The following is a 23,900-nucleotide window of genomic DNA, read 5'->3' as shown; positions in this document are numbered from 1 at the left end:
GAGAGAGGGAACACAAGCAGGGGGAGTGGGAGAGGAAGAAGCAGGCTCATAGTGGAGGAGCCTGTTGTGGGGCTCGATCCCATAATGCCGGGATCATGCCCTGAGCCGAAGGCAGACGCCCAACCGCCGTGCCACCCAGGCGCCCCAAGACTTGGGATTTTTTATGCTGAGGGGATGTGAAGCCTCTGGGAGGTTCTGAGCAGAAGAGTGACAAAATCTGATTTATGGTTATTCTCAAACAACCCTTCTCAAAAGTAATTTTATTCATGTGATTAGGATGGATTAAGTTATGCTATAGGAACAATTTTTGAATCTTGATGGTTAAACACATAAATTTATTTCTCGTTCGCTCTCATCCAGTGAGGTCTTGTGGGGGCTCCGTTCATCATAGTCCCCAGAGACTCAGGCTGATGGAGGCTCCATCTTGACATAAGCTTTTCGGTTACTGCATAAGAGAAGGAGCCTGGCCAGTCATGCACTGGCTTTTATAGCTTCCACGCAAAAGTGATGGCACTTCTACTTAACGTCTCATTGGCCAAAGCTGGTAACACGACCACACCAAACTTCAAAGGGCAGGGAGACATACATCCTGCTCATTGTCTGAAAGATGGGTGCTAGATCTTCGTGAATAGCTCTAGCAGTTACCATAATCCAACTTCTAGGAAACACAGCCTTATAAAATCTCCCTTTCATTAGAGCTCTGCATGACTGAGAGCTCCATGGGTACAGACTTGTGCGTACAGTGTGCATATGTGTGTGTGTGTGTGTGTGTGTGTGTAAAGAAACATTTCAATTTCTATTTCTGCTGTATTAATCTCACCCCTTCAAAATTTTGTTGTTATTGTACATTTTGTGAGAGGTGAAAAATAAGGTGGTACACTTAAATAACTTGTAAATATGTCACGCACAGATTGGGGAATATACTCAAAAACTTATTGCTACTGAAGCAAAAAATTTAAAAAGTTTGGAACCTGCTAGGATAGATTATGAGTCCTTTGAGGCTAGAGACAGGATGTGCTCATTTTTGTTCCATGTAGCTTTTTACTGAAGTTTAACATACATACAGAAAGATGCACGTATCCTAAGTATCACAGCTTGGTTTATTTCATCTGTAATTAGTACTCAAATTAGTAGCCAGATGTACAAAACACTAGCAGCACCACAACAGCCCTCTTCGAATCTTCTTCCCAGTCATGACTCCCCCCTCACCTGACTTCTAATAGCAGAAATCAGCATTCCCTGTCTGTGCGCTGCATATAAATGAAGGCATATGTAGGCCTATTTTTGTGGCTGGCTTCTTTCCCTCCACAGAATGGTTGTGTGTGGCTGTAGTTCATGAATTGCCATTGCTGTAAAACACTCCATTGTGTGAATACACGACGATCTATTTATTGTTTCTACTATTGATGGATGTTGGGGTTGTTTCTAGTTTGTGACCATTGCAAACAATTTGCTGCTAGTGGACTTTCTTGTATGTACATGGATTTGATGCACATAGGTAGGCATTTCTGGTGGGTCAAGGTCTAGGATTTGCTGGGTCCCAGGGCCCATGTATATTTAGCTTTAGTAGGCAGCCAGACAGTTTCTAATGCAGTGCTACCTCTTACTTGTTCTTGACATTAACACCAATCACAGAGTATGCAGCAAAAAATGCATGGAGAGTAAGAAAGCAGGGGGACAGGGAACAANGAACCAGTTGGGCAGCTGCCTGGGTTACAAATTTACAAGGAACCTAAAACATCATTAAGGCAGATTGGAAATCTGACTCCTTAGAACTGGTGAAGGGAAAGATAGACTCAATCCTGATGAAGCAGGAAGAGCCCTCTAGTAGAAATAGTAAAATATTCCCCACTAGCACCAACCTGTCTCACCTGACTGTTTACTACTTGCAAAGTCCACTGTGTAATCAGATGCCCTGCCAGCACCCTGGGAGCAGCCAACTGCCAAGCAACTTAAATTCTGAAAGAAAATAATACAGGAGTGCTGCTTTCTGGAGAGGAGGAGTTTATTGGTTATCTAAATTTAAAAACTCTTTTAACATAGCGTCCAAAAAGTGTCCAGCTCAGAAAAAAAATCACAAGATAAAACTGAAGGGGGATGAAGTATGTAGCCTTAAATACAACAGTCAGGGGAGGCTTCATGGAGGGGGTGACACTTGAGTAAAGACCTGAAGGAGATAAAGGAGCAAATACAGGGCATTTCAGTCAGAGGGAATAGTAACTGCCAAGATCCTGAGGCGGCATAGTGCCTGGAGCATGCGAGAAACAATAAGGAGGAGAGCGTCTCCTGGAACATAGGCAGTGAGAGAGTGCAGGTGGTGATGATAGACAAGCCGAGTATGAAAGGACTTGTGAGGCTCCTGTAAGACTTGGGATTTTTTTTNCCTCTGGGAGGTTCTGAGCAGAAGAGTGACAAAATCTGATTTATGGTTATTCTCAAACAACCCTTCTCAAAAGTAATTTTATTCATGTGATTAGGATGGATTAAGTTATGCTATAGGAACAATTTTTGAATCTTGATGGTTAAACACATAAATTTATTTCTCGTTCGCTCTCATCCAGTGAGGTCTTGTGGGGGCTCCGTTCATCATAGTCCCCAGAGACTCAGGCTGATGGAGGCTCCATCTTGACATAAGCTTTTCGGTTACTGCATAAGAGAAGGAGCCTGGCCAGTCATGCACTGGCTTTTATAGCTTCCACGCAAAAGTGATGGCACTTCTACTTAACGTCTCATTGGCCAAAGCTGGTAACACGACCACACCAAACTTCAAAGGGCAGGGAGACATACATCCTGCTCATTGTCTGAAAGATGGGTGCTAGATCTTCGTGAATAGCTCTAGCAGTTACCATAATCCAACTTCCAGGAAACACAGCCTTATAAAATCTCCCTTTCATTAGAGCTCTGCATGACTGAGAGCTCCATGGGTACAGACTTGTGCGTACAGTGTGCGTATGTGTGNATATGTGTGTGTGTGTGTGTGTGTGTGTGTAAAGAAACATTTCAATTTCTATTTCTGCTGTATTAATCTCACCCCTTCAAANGTATGTGTGTGTGTGTGTGTGTGTAAAGAAACATTTCAATTTCTATTTCTGCTGTATTAATCTCACCCCTTCAAAATTTTGTTGTTATTGTACATTTTGTGAGAGGTGAAAAATAAGGTGGTACACTTAAATAACTTGTAAATATGTCACGCACAGATTGGGGAATATACTCAAAAACTTATTGCTACTGAAGCAAAAAATTTAAAAAGTTTGGAACCTGCTAGGATAGATTATGAGTCCTTTGAGGCTAGAGACAGGATGTGCTCATTTTTGTTCCATGTAGCTTTTTACTGAAGTTTAACATACATACAGAAAGATGCACGTATCCTAAGTATCACAGCTTGGTTTATTTCATCTGTAATTAGTACTCAAATTAGTAGCCAGATGTACAAAACACTAGCAGCACCACAACAGCCCTCTTCGAATCTTCTTCCCAGTCATGACTCCCCCCTCACCTGACTTCTAATAGCAGAAATCAGCATTCCCTGTCTGTGCGCTGCATATAAATGAAGGCATATGTAGGCCTATTTTTGTGGCTGGCTTCCTTCCCTCCACAGAATGGTTGTGTGTGGCTGTAGTTCATGAATTGCCATTGCTGTAAAACACTGCATTGTGTGAATACACGACGATCTATTTATTGTTTCTACTATTGATGGATGTTGGGGTTGTTTCTAGTTTGTGACCATTGCAAACAATTTGCTGCTAGTGGACTTTCTTGTATGTACATGGATTTGATGCACATAGGTAGGCATTTCTGGTGGGTCAAGGTCTAGGATTTGCTGGGTCCCAGGGCCCATGTATATTTAGCTTTAGTAGGCAGCCAGACAGTTTCTAATGCAGTGCTACCTCTTACTTGTTCTTGACATTAACACCAATCACAGAGTATGCAGCAAAAAATGCATGGAGAGTAAGAAAGCAGGGGGACAGGGAACAAAAAGGTGCGTGTCAAAAATCGTCGGCACGTAGTCCTGTTGAGTCACAGGGCCACAGCCACGGTTGTGGCCCTATGCAGGAGGACATTTCAGGGAAGGCAGTGATTACATCTGAGATATTGTGGACCAGTGGTCTTGTGACCATTGCAAACAATTTGCTGCTAGTGGACTTTCTTGTATGTACATGGATTTGATGCACATAGGTAGGCATTTCTGGTGGGTCAAGGTCTAGGATTTGCTGGGTCCCAGGGCCCATGTATATTTAGCTTTAGTAGGCAGCCAGACAGTTTCTAATGCAGTGCTACCTCTTACTTGTTCTTGACATTAACACCAATCACAGAGTATGCAGCAAAAAATGCATGGAGAGTAAGAAAGCAGGGGGACAGGGAACAAAAAGGTGCGTGTCAAAAATCGTCGGCACGTAGTCCTGTTGAGTCACAGGGCCACAGCCACGGTTGTGGCCCTATGCAGGAGGACATTTCAGGGAAGGCAGTGATTACATCTGAGATATTGTGGACCAGTGGTCTGAATTATAGCACTGCAGAGCTGGAAGGAAGTAGGAGGTAATAAAGAAGGGCGAGTTGCTTTTTCTCGGCAGGACTCTGTGAACGGCAGGTGGAGTCATTGCAGATCCAGGTGTGTCCTCAGTTCGGCAGTTCCAGAACTCAGTTTTACCTGCTTACCCAGCTGTGGTCATTCCTGGGACACTGAGTGCTCACATTCAATCTGGGTTACAAAGTGGCAGTTGTTCACATATAAATGAAGTTCCTACACTCACCATCTCTGTACCGCCTTAGCTGAGCAGAGTATCAGGTGAACAAAATGATGCTGAGCTTGGTCGTCTGACTTCAGAATGTTGGATTTTGACTCTCTGTTCTTACGTCGACAACTCACCTGGCTGGGCCAGGTCCTGGAGCAGCTTTTCCCAAGTGTGTCCCATGAGTCCTCAGAAAAAGAGGTTAGCATCCGGTAAATCTGGAAAAGACTGGGCACTTTCCAACTTTCTCAGGAAATCTCAATGCACATTAGCATTGACGTTTCTGACGAGTCCTACTGCTAAAAAAAAAGAGAGAGAGGGAGAGAGGGAGAGAGTCTGTTTAACTGTGTTCAGTGTTCTCAAACTTGGCCAACAGAATCCCTGCCTCTTAAATCCTTTTTATACATAACAGATAAATTCTGCAGAATACCACAAAACCCTTTGAAAACATTAATTTAAAAAAAAATATGTCTGCTCCACTCTCCAGTGTAGTGTTTTTCAAACTGTACTTATTCGTGGATATTATGAAATAAACTTAATGATTTGAGAACACCATTACATATAATTAAAATGCAATAGAACAGAAAATAGAGTGCACATGTAATAATGTTTTATAAAACTTGGTTTTAGGGACATTTAGACATATATGTTTGTGTAAAGGGTCACAGCATACAGTGTACATTTATATGGGTCGCAGTCAGAAAAGGAGACTCAGAAGACCACACTGTTTCCTCAGATGTCTGAGTGAGACAGTCTGCAGGATCCACTCCCCCCCCCACAACAGTCCTCATGTTCTTCTGTGCTCTCCCTACACCCTAATCCCAGGCAAGCTGCAGTTCTTAGCACTGCATCCTGCCTCCCATTCCTTGTTTATCAATTTCTTCCTCTTCCTCTCGTGTTCTAATGAATAGGCTTTTTGGTTTGCTAAAAACTATTTACTGTCTGGCTTCAGGAAAGTCACTTCAACTCCCTGTTCCTCAATTTCCTCATTTGTAAAATGGTGATAATAAATATTCTCTCTTAGGATTGTTTGTAATGATGAAATGAAATAACCTATGGAAAGCATCCAGAACATAGTAAGGACTGAAGAAATACTTTCCCTCCCATCTGTCTCCCCATCCCTATACACAATTTAAGGAGACCTCTGGATATTTGCTCTCCTTTAGAAGTACTGTCATCAGTGACAACCTCAGAGCCTTCTGTAGCAGGTGACTCCTGGGAGGACGGTTTCTGTCCATTTAGTGATGATTCTTGTTAATTTCAACCTCAGAGGGTGATTTTTCAGCCCAGATTCTCTCAGGGCACCCTGCTGCGGACTCTGCCCTCACCTCTACCTTCATGCCTATAGGCTCTTAAGAATCCTGAGATCCATGCATTGGACTACTTAGGGACGTAGGTCTCAAAGATGTCCAGGCACTGGTCGAAGGTGACTCAGCTGTTAAATGGCACTCAACTGTTAACAGAAGGGCCAGCCCCCAATTCCAGGATTATGGACTCCAAGGCCAGCCTTCTCTCCAGCAAGGAGCATGCAGATTCTTAGGTCCTGTCTCGACTGTCATAGCCTACTATAGGTGACCCAGGGGACACAAACACTCTATCCATCCATAGCAGAGGGGTCGGTATCAGCCACTTACTCCAGCGACTTAAACACCGGTTAATTCTCAAGGGGGAAAAATGCCCACTGTGATTGACCTTAAGTGGTAAAAGGATTTTCCTACCGTATTTCTTTCCAAACCGCCCTTGGAGACTGAGCCCAAATAAGGTTAGGAGATGCTAGTGAAAGACTTATCTTTCTGTGGCTTTGCTTGGGAGAGCAAAAGTTTTGGCGACCCTCAGCGGGCCGGCCAGGCCCCTCCTTCCCTCTCTCCGTCCCTCCTCCCGCCACTGACTGCCCAGGGCTCACGGAACGCCCTCACACCTTGGAGGCGGGATTGGGGCGATCTGCCCAGACCCTGCTCCGCTAGCCGCCCAGCCGCAGATCAGCACCCGGCGGGTGGGACCCATTCCTTCCTAGTACCTGGGCCCCTGCTCCAGGCGGCTCTGGCTGCCTAGCCAGGGGAAGGGCTTTTATTGTGAAAGGAGCTCCCCCCTCCTTCGCTTTCGGGGAAGTGGGGAGGCTGGGCTGGAACGCGCAGCAGGGACTTCGCAAACTCTGCAAACGTCCCTAGCTGATCGCGGAGGCTCGCGGCTGTTGGAAGGCTCCTGCAGAACCGCAGATCCTCAGACACGCAGATCCCCCGTGGTCTGGAGATCCCACACCTCCTCTAGCAACCCCACCTGCAGAGCATCCCTGAGCGCACCGCACACCCAGGAATTGTGCGGCCCTTGGCCGCTGGGAAGCTGTGGACCTTCGGTCCGGGAAACCCGAGCCCAGGGAAGCCTTGGAGAGTCACGGAGCAAGGGGCGGCCCCCGGGGCTGTGGGATGAGCTGGAGAGCCGGCTGAGATCGTGGAAGAGCAGGTCCAGCCACACAGGGGACATGGTAGGAATCTCGAGAGGGGACGCTCGGGTGGGCGGATCGGGTGGGCACTCAGACAGGTGGCCGCCGACAGCGCGCGCAGCTTTGGGTGCGCAGAGCCTGCGCCGCCTCCGGGAGCCGGAATTGTTCTGGAAGGTTGTTTGGGGTCTGCAAAGGCTTTTATCTCTGCACCTAGGACCAAGTGTGGGGGGCGAGGGGTAGGCAATCGGCTTTGCAGCTTCCCTTGGCAGGGATGACCAAGGGCACTTTCATTACCCACCGTACACCCTGGCTGAACCTTAATCTACGTAGAAATAAATTGGGTCTGGGAAAGGTCCAGTGCCTGGCTCCATCTCCTGGACCGTCAGGCAGGTGTGGGAGTGCTGGTTGGTCTGGGATGTTATTCAGGAAGTTGGAGAACTTGTGAACCATTGCTTTCCATTGTTAAACCTCAGACACCAGCACGCACTTCAGACCCTTTGAGCATGAACCAGGCTACTTGTGCAGCCTAAGGAAAGGGGCTTCTGTCAGGACTGGCTGCTGATGAGCTCTGCTTCCAGGTAGAAGCTACCTGCAGCCCCCTCCCACTGTTCCTACAGTTCACTGCCCTACCCTGGGTGGGTGGCGTGGGGGGAGGGTGTTAGACACCAGAATGAATTTGAAATCTGAAGGAGCCTATAGGGCTCTTCCATCTGCTTCTATGACCCTCTCCCTCTCCCCACTCTTAAGCTCACAGAGGCCACATTGGGACTCACTGGAGATACTTCTCCGGGAGTTTAGCTGTGGGCCTGGAGTTTAGAAGGGTGCCTAGGGATTCTCCTGTAGAATGGAGGGTCTCTGGGAGAACAGTTCCTTGGGTGCATAGGTGTTCTGGTCTTGTGGGGACCAGATGCCACGAGCTGGTCAGTAAGAGCTGGGGGCTAAGGGAAGGGTACCAAGAGGCTATGTGTGATCAGAGGTACAGGATGTGAAACTGGAAAGTATGGAGATTTTTTTTTACTACAAAATTCTGTGTTCAGGAGCAAGAATATTGCCAGAAGAGGGTAGGGGCCAAAGCCATTAACCCAGAGGGTTGTTACCTGTATGCAGGAGTCTCTTGATTTTTTTATTTTTTTAATTTTTTTATTATGTTCAGTTAGCCAGCATATAGTACATCATAAGTTTTTGTTGTAGTGTTCAACTATTCATTCGTTGCCTATACACCCAGTACTCATCCCAACACGTGTCTTCCTTAATACCCATCACCCGGTTACCCGATCCCCCACCCCCTCCCTTCTGTAACCCTCAGTTTCTTTCCTGGAGCCCAGAGTCTCTCATGGTTCGTCTCCCTCTCTGATTTCTTCCCCTTCAGTTTTTCCTCCCTTCACTTGTGGTCCTCCTCACTATTCCTTATGTTCCAGGTAGGAGTGAAGCCGAATGATAATTGTCTTTCTCTGCTTGACTTATTTCACTTAGCATAATCCCCTCCAGTTCCACCCACATCGATGCAGATGGTGGGGATTCATCCTTTCTGGTGGCTGAGTAATACTCCATTGTATATATGGACCACATCATCTTTATCCATTCATCTGTTGAAGGGCATCTCAGCTCCTTCCACAGTTTGGCTGTTGTGGACATTGATGCTATGAACATTGGGGTGCATGTGCCTCTTCTTTTCACTCTTGATTTTAAAAGTGTCTCTGACAGTGTCTCCGGCCTCCTGCAATGGAGGTGGAGTGCATAGAGGGAGAAAGTACCTACCTTCTGCTCTAGAAGCCTAGGGGTATATGGATGTGTTTGCTCTACTGCCAGTGTGGGCTTCCTGTCCTGGTGAGCCTGCAGTCTCCTGGCTCTTCATCCTTAGTTCTGGTGTGTTAGGAAGAGGATTTGAGTCAGAATTTCACTTGTGTCAGGGTCCACTTGCCAGAGAGAGGGGCTGTCTGATAAGCAACCTCTGGCAGCAAAATGGCCTTGGATGTCTCAAGGTTTCCTTTGCTTTTCCCTCTGAATGAAGGGTCCTGTGGTTCAGAGGCCCGGGGGCCCAAGGGACAGCCGGGCACTGACTGGAACCAGCATAGGAAGGGGGGGCTGGGAATCCTTGGGGGGGCTTCAGGTTCTTCCGCTGTAAAATGAGAGATTGAACTAGTCCTTTGACGTTCCATTTAGCTTCAGAAATGGATGATACATGAATAATTCTGAGGTTGGACCCCAATCTGGTGTTGACTTCTTAGTATGGACACCATTATAATGGTGTGAGGAAGAAATGGTTCTTAGCCCTGGCTCTCACTGCTCCCCAGACCAGATCCAGACCCAGACCCAGACCCAGACCCAGACCCAGACCCAGACCAAGAGAGTAGTAGTTCAGGCTGCACAGGTGACCCCAGTGTGCAGCCAGGACTGAGAACCACAGGATTAGAAGGCGGAAGGAACAGGAACGGCATTTCCCCAGATACCCCTGAATCTGTCGAGCTGCCATCCCTTGAGATAGTCCTAAAAAAGAAGGTGTCAGTGAACTTCACCTGCAAATGATACACCTCATATGCCCCTCTTGCAGGATCATTTCACAGAGAAACCTCTCTTAATTCATTAAAACTGAGCTGCGAACTTCCCCGACTTATTTGAATATGGTGGCCTTTATCCAGTAATTCCTTAACTTAACTGCCGTGTTACTGATCTGAGGCACATAAAATGAGAAACCTGGGGTTAGGAGTATAAAGCTAAAAGTCTGGAATGCTTAGATGTCTTTGTGCAAAAGTGAACACTGAGCTGCAGGAACCGTGAAGGTATTTTTGATCATCCTGGAGGGAGTGTGGGCTCTGACAAGGCTTGGTGTATGTAATTCTGAAGCTAAGATTGGGACACTTGCTACCTTTCCTTACAATCATGGCAGGAGGCTTGGTGTGTGCCAAGACTCAGAACTCGGTGAAGAACCTGGGTGGCTCAGTTGGTTAAGTGTCTGCCTGTGGCTTGGGTCATGATCTGAGGGTCCTGGGATTGAACCCCACATGGGGCTCCTTGCTCAGCTGGGAGTCAGCTTTTCCCTCTCCTTCTGTCCTTTCCCACTGCTCATTCTCTCTCTCCCCCAAATAAATAAATAATAAATAATAAAAAAATCTTTTAAAAAATGAATATTGATAGAAGTTAAGACTATTATTGCCAACCTTAAAAAAAAGTTTTCTTCCTGATTCTTAAGAAAACACAAAGTTTTATTCCTGATCACCTATTTGGCCATACTGCCAACTTCTACAGGGTATCATTTTGGCATATTTCCTATTCCCTTTGAGTATTATTTTAAAGAGTTGAGATTATGCCAAACATGCAGTTTTCAGTCTGATTTGTTTTACTTCACTTTTTCTCAAAGCATGTTCCATGTCTGCATCTCCAGAAAATATTCATAGCCATACTTTTAATGCTCAGTACCATGATTTTGATAATCATCTCTCTGCTTGTGGACTTTAGGTGGTTCCCACTTGGGAGCTGTTTTCAGTGGCATGTGGCCAGCTTCTGATTATCCATGGAAATGGGGATCTGAGTGCCTGGCTAAGTGGAACTCAGACAAGCCCCCAAGAACAAATTGCTTCAGCCTCTTTATAAAACACTTTACTGCAGTTACCTTTGAAAGCCCAGAGTGTGGGTGTGGGAAGGGTTTCCTCTTGTCTGTCTCACTCTATGCTGTGGGCATGTCATCAGACAGGCAGCCATGCAAGGAAGGGGATCCCAGGAGAACCCACACACAGGTGAGTTATTCTCAAAAGAACCAAGAGGTTAAAATCCCTGATGGTTAAGATGGAGGGGAATCTTCAGAAGGAGCTGAAATCAGAGAAGGGACGTGACCTTCTCGGGTTAGAGCCCAGGTCTCCTAAGTCCCCCCCGCCGCGTGTAGGTCCCATCACAGACACCGTGGCCTCTCTATATACTGGAGGCATTTGGCACAGCTTGGAGAGGTGAAGGAAAGGCACAGGGTTTGACATTAGAATGAGGTTTGTGCCAGACTAGGCTACCACTTGGCTCTGGGTAAGCACTCCAGTACTCTGAGTGTTGGAACCCTCTGTAACATGGGGTTGTAATAATGGATTATTATAAGGAGCAAATGCAACCATGGAGGTGAAAACACTCGGTGTCCCAAAGGTGTTATAAGAATGGGGGCTTTACAGAAGACCCACCAAATAGGTTTGCTGTTTGTCAGAACCAAAAACAAATGGTAAGGAAGTCACTGATGCATTTTCATTCACTACCAGTCAAGGGGGGCTTCTGGGACTCTCCTCTAAGTATGGGTCACATGCAGACAGATCGTATTATAAAACGGTTTTTTTGGTCCTTTATATATTTCTTCTCACAGGCAGGAAATACCCAGCCTGCAGGAGGTGTTTGCCCAGTTTGTGTGCTCTGGGCCTCCTTGCTAAACACTGGATGAGAATTCAGCCCCCGCTCAGCCACAGGCCCCTGAGGTCTAGTGCTGGGGTGCTCTACCCAATCACCTTGCCCAAGTTTCTCAGGCTCCGCTGAAGAGAAGAGGCTCAACTGGTTTTGGAATCAGAACCGGGAACCATGATATCCAGCCCTTGGAGTCCATGGGGGAATTTGATACCCTTTTTCTTACGGGCATCCCCTTGACCTGCTGCATACATGAGCCAGGCTCTGCATGGGACTGGCCATGGAGCAGAGGGTTTTAAATAATCTACTGGCCCTAACCGTCCCAAGGAGAGGTTGGTTCAAAAAGCGGTGGGTAGGGAGTTTGGGGTGGTGGGGAATAGGCCTCACAAAGAAATGAGTTCCTTAGCTCTTGCAGGGGCTAGTAAAAGAAATGTGCTTCAGATGGGCTTCAAAGATGCTGACAGCCCCCTCAGAACAGACCTGGGAGACCCAGCTCTCCCTCCCCACCCAAGGTACCAATTTAGAAACAGAGTCCATCAGGTTTCCTTGAGGTCCAGGTGCTGGAGCAACCTGGGTTATCTTTGCTTGCATCCCTTTTTGATGTGACTGTGGAAGTGTTTCCATCTGGGGAGTTTGGGGTGGCACCCCTGTATTGTCTGGATGTGGCTACCCAGGTCTGCATCTGAAGGACCATCTGGCCCAAGAGTGATGATGAAACGGTGGTTTGTGGGTAATCCTCAGGCCGCCCTTCCCTGTGTGGACCCCCACCTCCAGCGCACACATACAGATACAGACACATAGTCTTGGATGTGGCCTAGGATCTGGCTGTATTCCCAAGGGCCCAGCCTGGCGGCCCCGGAACTGCTCACTGAATGGAAGCCAGAAGGTGCTTCTTGATGGCAGCTGGTGAATTCAGTGGTGGTAAGAGTGAAGGGGAGGGAGGAGGGAAGTGGAGGATGAGCAAATAGTAGGAGCCGCACACTGGTCTCCAGGCCTCGACTGGTTCTGAATGAACATGTTTCTCTTTTAGGCAGGGCTTGAGTCTACTCCCAGTGGCTTTGGAATTCTTGAGTGACACATCTAGAAGGCCTTGAAAAGGGAATTCACAGTCTGTGTATAAGGGTGTATTAGTGCCCTCTCTCTCTCTTTGCCGCCTTGCTGTTTATCCATTCATTCAGAAAATACCTGCTTTAAGCCAGACATAGTGCTAGGGCAGGAAATACAGAGATAAGTAACAGAGACCCTGCCGCTGGGGAGTATGCAGTCTAGTGATGCCATCTGTGTGGGTGTGTATGTGGGGCGGGCCAGGTGGTAGGTTCAGGGAAGAGGGAAGCACCCAGAAGTGTGTCTGTCCTGTGAGGCAAATGCTCTGATGAGGATGTAGAGACTGGCCTGGCTGGAAGGAGCAGGTGGGGGGTGTATTTGGTCAGGAGAACCTCTAGTCCTTGGTAACCTTGGATAGGGAGCCTGGGCAGGTCAAGAGTGACTTGTTTCTTGTTCCGCCATGTGGGTACACGAGACCTCTGTCTGCCTTCCTCCTCTGTCTTCATCTTCATTTTTATTTATCTTATGGTGTCCGTTAGTCACACTGAGAAGGAATCATGCTATAGCAGTAACTTATTTAAAAATGATTCTAATCATTTTAATTCTATAAAATAGATTATTATATTATATTCTTAAGAGCCACAGTGAAGTGTTGGACATTTTTCCTGTAATCTTCTACATTGGTTTTGCCCTTATTATCATAAAAAATCAGTTAGGTATAATTGCAATACTAAATGAGGACAGCGTTGGTTATGTTACCCTCGCCACCTTGCCTGTGGCCCCTGGTGCTCTCTGCCAGCCGGCGTGCGGCTCCTCCGTCTCCACCCCCAAGTTCCCTGCCTGCCATGGGCTTTAGTTTGGGTTTCTGCTAAGTGGCTGCAGGAAGGGGCTGTGTCACATGCTGTTTACTTGTGGGCAGTTTTTGTTTGGCTTTCGAGGGTGTTTGCTTGCAATGAGCAAACAGCCTCTTCCAGAACCACTTGGAGAATTCAGATCTTTTCGTCTTGGCTCAGGCAGCAGGTTCGTGGTTCCATGTAGAGGAGCCAAGTTGGGTAGGGGTTTTTTCAGAAACCTTATCAGCCGGGTGGAAGACATCAGAGGGGACAGAGAAAGGGAGAGAAAAAGAGAAGAGCAGAGCCAGAGATGTATGGATGAGAGATAAGGGGACTAAAGCTCAGGGACAAAAATGACTGGCCCTGTGGGGGCCCCATCCTCTCACGGGCACTGGCGAAGAAGCAGGCAGGAGCTCCTCACAGCCTGTGATCATGGCGCTCGGGGGACACAGGGTTCTGGGGCTGTACCGGGCACAGTGTCCTGGGCTGGTGTCAGCAGTGTGTTGCCCTCTGGCAGAGCAGTGATGTTTGTTTTCCACCGGCACTGCCACTGCCTCTGTGCTTCACATGCCCTGCGTCGGCCCCGTGCTCCTGCTGGAGTATTAGCAGCAGAACAGACTTGGCTTACCCAGTGACTGGCCTTGCCTGTGTCCAGACTGGTTTTGCACCAGGCTATGAGGTCACTTCCAGTGCACCAGGCACTGGCGAATTGTCAAGATGTTCTGTCTCTTATATCTCATTTTCCACATTTCCTGGAAGGAGATTACCCACGTGAATCTACTCCTCCATATACATAAACAAGCAGCATATACCCCCTTCACTAATTTCTGCAATCCGTCGGAAGTACTTGGGTGGACAGTGTTGTCTATGACCATCTTCCCATGTGGTCTGTAAACCGAGGGCAGAGGCCATGCGTCTCTTCTTTGTGCTGTTTTAGTACCTCTGAATGCTTGGTGCCGGGCTTGAGATGGGAATGCAAGACCTGTACACAGTCACACCTGTATTATCAGAGGGTCATAATTTCAAAAAGTATGGGACCCACAACCCCCTTCACTCTTTTCCCCAGAGGAGATGCATGAGCTCCAGCCCCAAGGATAATGTGATAACCCATGACCACGCAGATGGAAGGAAGGGAGTGGGGGGCGGGGGGAGGGAGGAGTAAAAGGCCCAAGCTGTGCCCAGGCTGGGATGGGGCTCCGGGTCGTGCTGCCTGGGTTGTCTGAACCCATTGGAGGTGGCGGCTGCAGGCAGCGTGAGGGCTAGAGGCTGGGCTGGCTAGTGAACGGGCCGTTTGGATGTCCATCCCTGTGCTCTGAGGAAGGTGGGCAGGACACACAAGCTTCTTTCTCTAGGACAGAGTGGCTCTGTTGTCTGTCCACACAGAGGCTCAGTGTGTACCTCCTGGGGGAACTGGACCTCAGCTCAGGGACTGGCTGGCAGCAGGGGTGGCCTCCTGGACAACACGAGCACTCCCCGTACACCCGGCCACTGTCTGCAGGCCTCCGTCCCAGTCAGCTCATACAGTCAGCCACCGAGTTCTCTCTCCCCCTCCTCCCCTAGCTACCCTCACTTCTCCTGGCACTCCAGAGATCCCGTTGCAGCTACAAAGATGCTATTGTAGTCCTTTTTTTCAGAACATTCTCTCTTGAAACACTAGTTAAAATCCCTTCATTTCCCGCTGGGGAGGGGGTGTGGATGGCTGACTGGGCAATGCCACTCTGTTTAGTCACCTCGTGGAGCATCAGGAAAGGCTCCTGGCTCCTTGTTCACCTGCACGAATCGCCCCGGCGGTGGCACTCACTCCCAGGGTGAATGGGTTTAAACTCTATTGTTACAATAGCTTACTTGGTACAGTTTCAAAGCATGAAGTGTTCAAAGGGCGATTTGTAATCAGAACGAAATTCAAACCCTTCTTACTACCTTGGGCGAGTCACTGAACCTTTAACCTCTCAGCCTCAGTTTCCTCATGAAGATAATAACACTGTCCCCTTGTGAGGCTGTGTGTTCGATGCTATCATGAGCATAAAGCATCTCATACAGTGGTCATCAGCATATACTAAGTGTTCAATTAATGGGAGCTGTCCCCCAGACAATAGACAGGGCTGCAGGTGCAGCAAGGCCTGAGTCTCTAAGACTGTTAGTGGCATCCTTCAGTGCATCAAGGGGAACAGGAGTTGGGGTAGCCTTGGACCCTAGCTCCTATGCATAAGGTGTTCTGGAATCGGGGAATACATGCTATAAAGGGGCTCTGTTGTGTCAACCATGTGGATCTATCCCTACACTGGTGAACTAGAAAAAAACAGAATAAAATGGTAGAGTTCAAGGGTTCTTGACCTGGAGTCCATATGTAAAATCCAGGGGAGCCCTCAGCTTGCTTGAAGAAAAGTTACGTCTTTATTTTCACTCATCTCTCACTGAAACGCAGTGTTTCTTTACTAATGAATGTAGGCACTAGCCACAGTCGTGTTAGCAGGACATGTGACTTTGTCATCAGCAGGAATCATAGATATTTTATTTCATTTTATTTTTTTAAAAAGATTTATTTATTTATTTTAAAGAGAAAGAGAGTTGGGGTGGTGGGGTGCGACAGGGGGAGAAGGAGAGAGAGTCTTAAGCAGGCTCCATGCTGAGCAAGGAACCTGACACGGGCCTCGATTTCATGACCCTGGGATCACAACCTGAGCCAAAACCAAGACACTTAACTATGTCACCAGGCACCCCAGGAATCACAGGTATTTTATATCATAACAGTGGAAACACAGACTTTGAAATGTTGTCTTTACTCCTTACTACTTTGAAAGTGTATTTGACATCAGAGGTGCTGTTAGATTTTATTATTTAATGTGTTAATAAAGAAGCGTATGTATTATTATACCATAAATTTATTTTTTAGGATATTTTCGTGACTGTATTTCAGTATACAATATATTCGGCACAATGCAATGTATTCAACGCAATTAAGTGTCTTTGGAACCCGTGTCTTTTATACATTTTTAAAAAGCATCCTGAGAAGGATCCATGGCTTCACCAGGTGGCTGGAATAGTCTTTGGTACTAAAAAGATCCAGAACTTCTGCTTCTGTGTAGGTATTCATCTGTGTAATCTGATCTTTCTTTTTTTTAAGATTTTATTTATTTATTTGTCAGAGAGAGGGAGTGCACAAGCAGGCGGAGCAGCAGGCAGAGGGAGAAGCAGGCTTCTTGCTGAGTAAGAAGCCTGATGTGAGACTTGATCCCAGGACCCTGGGATCATGACCTGACCTGAAGGCGGCTGGCTGCTTAACTGACTGAGCCACCTAGGCATCCCTGTGTGATCTGATCTTGAGAGCATGCCAGAAGCCCCCTTTGCTAAAGGGTCTTTCCTCAGCCTCTACTCCAGGATCATTTAAAAAATAGTTTTCAACAAACTTCTAGTGTGTGCTAGGAACTATGCTGGGTGTCAGAATATAATTTCCCCTTAATACTAAAAACAACATGTATTTGCACTGGGCTTTGTGGCTTTCTTATCTATTATCTCATTGAATCCTTAATCCTTCAACTGTTAAGGCTGGTGTCATTGAACCCGTTTTAGAGATCAGTAATACAGTAATTTAGAGATCACTGATGCTGAGTCATGGCCAGGGCACACAGTTAAAAATATGAAGGACTTCAAGGTGGACCCTCCAACCACAAATGTGATCCTCTTTCCAATCAGCCCGAGAATTTTCACAGCTTAGATGTAGCCCTTTCATTTTGATATCTAGTCTTTGAAAATCTTCTGTTAAAAGTAAATATCCTTGGGGGCACCTGGGTGGCTCCATCGGTCAAGTGTCCAACTCTTAATTTCGGCTCAGGTCATGATCTCAGGTGAGATGGAGCCCCGCGTCAGGCTCCGTGCTCAGTGCAGAGTCTAGTTGTCCCTCTCCCTCTGCTCCTAAACCTACCCAAATAAATAAATAAATAAATAAACAAACAAACAAATAAATACAATCTTTTTTAAAACAGTAAATATCCTTGGAAATCAGTTCGTTGTGTAGAGTGTTGTCCTGAGGATCTGGGTCCCAGGCGTATCCTGTTCAGATATAGGAGCGGGAAGGGCAAGGAGCTGGAGCAGGGAGCCCTGGAAGTGGGCTGGCTGTGGATTTGGGAAGCTCTGGGAAGAGGACGGCCTTGGGGAGTGGTGCATGGGGGCAGGAGGGATAGGTGGTGGGGTGTGTTGGGGCAGGGTGTGGGGGGATAGGGGAGGCCAGTGCTGATGGGAGAGAGGGCTCTTAAGCCCAACTTGACTCTCTTTGTATATTTTGCTTGAGGAGCCTCAAAACTGTGGGGCTGAGCCCCAGATACCTAAAGCAGTGTCGCTGGAACTGGGTCAGGAGCACAGTGTGATAGACAAGCAGAACATTTTCTTTGTATCATGAAAACAGAGACCTGCTCATGTCCTTGGACTCTTGAGCGGGTCCTTGTGGCAATATTGGGCACTTCCCATTGTCTCTTGTCTTTGTCTACGGGTTTCCGCCTTTTTGTGAACCCCTGGAAGACAGCAGCTTCCCCACAGGGCCCAGCGTCGATGCAGAGGACGTGCTCAACAGGTGTTTTAATTGGTGGGTAGCCTCCCATATCTTATATTTAAATCTTTCTAGAGCTGTCCAATATGACTTTCCAAGATCATGAAAATACCCTATTTCGTGCTGTCCATCATGGCAGCCGCTACTCACAGGAGGCTACTGAGTACTTGAGATGTGGCTAGTGGGTCAGGAATGGAAATTTCAAATTGCAATTAATTTAAATGTAAATAGTCACATGTGGATAGTGGCGCTTATATTGGATGGTACAGCTCTGGATCAAAAAGTATAAACTGAAGTGTTGATGGAACCTGGGCTGCTGGCATAGCGAGTGGAATAAGCTGGATATAGTGGGGGGAAAAAATGAATCTGTGTTTTGTTTTCTCAAGTTTTATTGAGGCGTGGTCAAAGAAGTGTTTATCTTCTATGAAAAACAATCATGCTAGTGGGATCCCAAAGGCAAATGTCTTTCCTCCTCAGCGCTGGGAGACAATAGGGAGTGGTGGGGCCTGTGATGAAGTGGAGAGAGCATGTTGTTAAGAGAGAGCCATACTCTACTCCAGCCATGTGAGAACATGGGCCCAAGCTATGGGTAGAGCTTCCTTTTTTTACAGGAAGCCAGAAAACTGGATTTTTTATGTGAAATATCCTGGTTTTTAAACATTGCCTTGAATTTATTAAAAATATTTCAGGCCAAGCAAAACACATCTGTAGGCCAGATTTGGCCCATGCTTCCAGTTTACAAACTCTCCTCTAGGCCTTATCCTAAAGAAGTCCATGCAACCTGCTATAACTGACATGGATTTAGGGCAAGACTGAGGGGGAATCTTCCCTCAATGTCTTAATTGGCTCAGTTTCCCCAGTTGTCATGGGTTTGGTCAGAAGAGGGGAGAAGTGTGTCTGGAAGACCGGCTCCCCGGCCCCCCGCCCTTTTCTGGGGTTGTATCTTGTTCTCTGAGCAGCCAGGGAGTACAGTACTCTGGAAGGCTGGAATGAAATGGCCCAGAGAAAAACTTGTTGTATTTTTTAAGCAGCAGTCCCTACTCCTTTCCCACTCCAGCCCCACTCCTGGGCCTGAGAGCAAAATATATGGCTGTTAATACAAGGGCAGCCAGAGAAAATTTCCAACAAATGACAGGGTCTCCAAAATTCCATCTGGCCTGCGGCGTTCCCACACTGGAGCTCTTGTGAGCTGGAACAAAATGGTAATTCAGTTATGGATATAGAGAGGGCTCCTGGGGCCAGAAGGGCTGCAAAAGCCCCAACGTATAATCAATGTAGACACGGCAGCAGCACAACCAGCAAGCAGGGAGGGAGAGAGAAAGGACATATGTTTAACTCCCTCCCATCTCAAGAGCAGGAAGAGGGTTCACATGCCCACCTAAAGGGCATGCATTCTCAAAGCAGATTCCAGGAGTCCTACCATGGAGGTAATCCCATGGGTGTTGCTAGAAAAATAGTAGGCATACTGATGCTCATTGAACGTAACTATATGTCAGGCTCTGTTTTGAATGCTTTACCTACGACAGCGCATGTAACTCTTGCAGTCCTTAGTGGAGTGTTCTTGTTTTTATGAATGACAAGTCACATTCTTTTCCCACCAGAATGTCACCATCACAAGGGTAGTGACTTTTGTCTGTTTTGTTCCTGGTGTATCTCTTCTGTCTGGAGGGGTGAGTGCTTGGCCCAGGAATATCTGCTAAATGAGGCGATGAATACTCCACCTTATGAAGGAGGTACTCTTCTTTTTTTTAATGATTTTTTATTATATTATGTTAGTCACCATACAGTACATCTCCGGCTTCCGATGTAAAGCTCAATGATTCATTAGTTGCGTATAACACCCAGTGCACCATGCAATACGTGCCCTCCTTACTACCCATCACCAGTCTATCCCATTCCCCCACCGCCCTCCGCTCTGAGGCCCCCAGTTTGTTTCTCATAGTCCATAGTCTCTCATGGTTCATTCCCCCTTCTGATTACCCCCCCTTTCTTTATCCCTTTCTTCCCCTACCGATCATCCTAGTTCTTATGTTCCATAGAAGAGAGAAATCATATGATAGTTGTCTTTCTCTGCTTATTTCACTTAGCATTATCTCCTCCAGTGCCTTCTATGTTGCAGCAAATGTTGAGAATTCGTTCTTTCTGATAGCTGAGTAATATTCCATTGTATATATGGACCTCAACTTCTTAATCCAGTCATCTGTTGAAGGGCATCTCGGCTCCTTCCACGATTTAGCTATTGTGGATATTGCTGCTATGAACACTGGGGTGCATATGGCTTCTCTTCACTATGTCTGTATCTTTGGGGTAAACACCCAGTAGTGCAATGGCTGGATCATAGGATAGCTCAATTTTTAACTTTTTAAGGGACCTCCACACTGTTTTCCGGAGTGGCTGTACCAACTTGCATTCCCACCAACAATGTAGGAGGGATCGAGGTACTATTCTTTCTTGCCATTGTACAGATGAGGAAATTGAGGCCCAAGTTCACACAGCAAAGACACAGTGGAGCTGGACTCAACATCCAGGCAGCCTGACTCTGAGCCCATGTGTTACTAATGGGCTAGTGATGGTAGGCAAGCCTCGCAAGGGGCTGCCTCTCTCTGGCCCAGAGAAGAAGCGTGTCAAACAGCTTGGGGACTAGAGAAGGGTTCTGGTGAGCAGATTTGTCTTGGAGGCTGGTCTGTAGTCAGGGGCTGCATGGGGCTCTCAGGGGCCATTTGGATGTGGGGTGCTCAGTCCCTTACTTAGCCTATGCCTGTGGACTGTGGCCATCCATACTGAGCTGGGGCACTTGTGGCCTCCCTGGACGAGGTGTGCAAACCCTGAGAGATGGTTTGTCTTGCTGATGACAGAGAGGTCACTCTGTCCCTGGAGCAGAAACCCGATGGCTACATGTGCTGGAACCCTGTGTAGATCCCACACGTTCCACGCTCCCTTTGTTTGCTGAGCAGTGAGTTGGAGCTGAGGTTGGAACTTGGGCTAGAATCCTGTCCCCTGTGGGGCAGGGCTGAGGGCCCCTGTGATGGGCAACTCCACGAGCTGGGGTTCCTTGCTTGGGGCGGGAGGCACAGAAATTTTCCTTCCTGCCCACCCTCCACCCTCGGAGACCCACACCTTGGGTGACACCTGCAATTCCCCTTGGGAGAATCACAGGAAGGTAGTTTTGTGTGTGATCTTCAGAGATGGGGGAATCTTCAGATTGAAAAACAACACATTCTTTTCCAAAAAATACCTCCCTCAAGCTTTTCTGACTGTGCAGACTCTTCCCTCTCCAGCTGAGCCTCACATGACACTACCTAGGGAAGTCTCCTCCTAGCTGACATTTATTGAGCATCTTCTAGGAGACTGGAATCTTTGTGAACATTTGACAGTTGTCTCATTTAATTGGCCTAACTGCCTTATAAGGCTGTGTCTTAGGTTGGCTTTTCCCAAAAGCAGACCCTGAGACAAGGATTCCAGTGTGAGTAATTTTTTTGGAAGATGTCACTATAAGACAGCAGTGGGAGGGGCTGGGGCAGGGTTGGTGGAATAGAAAGTGAGCCCAGGAATGCAGCTGACGCAGGGTGCATGAAGGAGCAGCTTTTCCACTGTGGGCTGGAGCTCATTCCTGCTGGGGACTTCAGGGGGACTATGCAGAACATGCCTCAGAATTGACCTACCTGAGGGGTAAAGCAGATGGAACCTGTACCCACCAGTTCCTGTCTGTCAGGGGTCAAGGGTTGATGCTGAGGGTATTAACTTCTCAGCAGGCATACTCCAGTATCAAAGCCAGCCTGAAGGTGGAGAGCCAAAGCAGCTTGTGGGAGGAGATATGGGTGGGGCACAAAGAGCACCCCACTATAGGTAGGTATGTCTATTTCCCCCAATTTACAGGTGAGGAAATTGAGGCACATTCCATATTACTGGGTCACTACCGGATTATTTTTTTTTAAGAGAAGGGAAAGGAAGAGAAGGAAAGAGAAGGGAGAGAGAAAACATGAATCATTCCATCTGTTAAGGGTATCATTTCATGAAACTTTAACTCCAGCTACACACACACACACACACACACACACACACACACACACACACACGAGTCACAATGTCAAATGCATTCCTGTGCATATTGGTAAAGAGGAAGTTTGAAGGCCAGTGGTTAAATAACATTGCTGTGGGAGTCAGGATTTGGTGAGAAGCAAAGAAGGTAAATAAGTTGCCCAGGGTCATATACAGCAAGTAGATGGTATTGCTGGGATTTGAACCCAGGTAGTCTGACCCCAGAGCCTCTGTGCTGAACTACGTGCTGTTATTGACCACTTCTGCAGTCCTTTAAGTGGTTCTGGTCATCTCCTGGTTGTTCATCTGTATGGGAGGATGCCAGCTGTGAGCAAAATTCTGTAGAAGGAGTATCTGGAAGAACTCAAAACTTAAGGGGTCCCTGCCCAAGGGTTGGTTGGATGAAGGACCAGCTGCACGCTCTCCCGAGGACCTCAACCTCAGCACAAGAGGAGGCTGAAGGAGAAGAGGTCGGAGTGGGGGTGGGGAGGGGCAGGGGCAGCAGGGCAGTCATGCTCAGAACCAGTCCTCCTGAAAGGAGTAATAGCTGGTACACGGCATCTAGGGGTTGGCCCTACAGACAGCTCCTCAGCCCAGTTTGTCCTTTGTTGTAGTTCACTCTTCATAGGATAACAGTAATGGCAGATACCGGCTTTTTTTTTTTTTAAGATTTTATTTATTTGAGAGAGAGAGAGAGAGCAAAAGCCCGGGGGAGAGTCAGGGGGAGAGGGAGAAGCAGACTCCCCGCTCAGCAAGAAGCCTGACGCAGGGCTCAATCCCAGGATCCTGGGATCATGACCGAGCCAAAGGCAGATGCTTAACCGACTGAGCCACCCAGGCGCCGCAGCAGCTACCATCTTTTGAAGAGTTGCTATATCCCTGCAACTTCTTTAGAGTTTTATGCACATTAACTCGTAAACGCTTGCATCAATTCTAGGAGGAAGGTGCCATTATTTCTACCATTGTAGAAACAAGTGAAGAGCTAGGACGCCTGCCCTGGATATCTCCCCCAGCTGGGCCTGAGGGCTGATGTGATGGGCATGGCCCTATAGGGTGGCCCTTCTACTAATAGCTCTTCCTCTCTACTGGTTCACTACCCTCTCCCCATGACCTTTGTGCTAACCTGGGGAGTGCTGGTGCGAGTTTACCTGATACCAGCAATCTGGCCATGGCTGGCACTGATTTGGTCTCTGTGGCCATTGATGATGCCTGGAGCTGTGGGGAGAGGACTCTTCTGTCAGCTTTCTTAGGATGCACAGTCAGGGAAAAACCTCTGGTTTCTTATCAGGTCCTGACTGCCACAACTATGTCACTTAACCCACTGGTTTTCAAACTTTCTTTTACTGATGTGCTTAGCAATACATTTTATATTGTGACTCAATATATGTATGTGCATGTAACTCAAAGATTTCATGAAATCATACTTACCCCTATGAGGTACAGTAACTCTGTTTTCTTTCTCTCTTCTCTTTTCTCTTTTATTCCTTTCCTTTACCTAAAAAAAAAAAAAAATCTGATAGTGACCCAGACACTGCTAATGTGTTTCAACCCGCAAGGTGACAATCTGACTGAACTCCCCCCTCATTTTATTTTTTTAAATTTTTTATTATGCTATGTTAGTCACTACACAGTACATCCTTAGTTTTTGATGTAGTGTTCCATGATTCGTTGTTTGCGTATGACACCCAGTGCTCCATGCAATACGTGCCCTCCTTAACACCCATCACCAGGCAAGCCCAATCCTCCACCCCCCACCCCTCTGAAACCCTCAGTTTGTTTCCCAGAGTCCATAGTCTCACGTGGTTCATTCCCCCTTCTGTTTACCCCCCACTGTCATTCTTCCCTTACTTCTCCTACCAATCTCCCTGCTATTCCTTATGTTCCACAAATGAGTGAAACCA

The 23,900-nt window shown here is 47.2% G+C and overlaps 1 protein-coding gene across 2 annotated transcripts in view; it reads left to right on the top strand.

Annotated features, from left to right (window-relative positions):
* Positions 1-23,900, top strand: part of GASK1A (golgi associated kinase 1A) — a 65,274-nt gene that overhangs the window by 4,483 nt on the left and 36,891 nt on the right. Inside the window, exon 1 of one of the 2 annotated variants that reach the window (XM_011232790.3) lies at positions 6,715-7,212. The exons of the other annotated variant lie outside the window; for it this stretch is intronic. Coding sequence (XP_011231092.1) covers positions 7,210-7,212 — 3 coding nt within the window. The 5' untranslated portion in view covers positions 6,715-7,209. Of the gene's footprint in view, positions 1-6,714; positions 7,213-23,900 lie in introns of those variants that run through there. 2 annotated transcript variants of the gene reach the window in all.

Source organism: Ailuropoda melanoleuca, chromosome 6 (genome assembly GCF_002007445.2).
Source record: "Ailuropoda melanoleuca isolate Jingjing chromosome 6, ASM200744v2, whole genome shotgun sequence".
Lineage (NCBI taxonomy): Eukaryota > Metazoa > Chordata > Mammalia > Carnivora > Ursidae > Ailuropoda > Ailuropoda melanoleuca.
The sequence above is the reverse complement of the archived record's forward strand: the minus strand, read 5'-3'. Positions and strand labels throughout refer to the sequence as shown.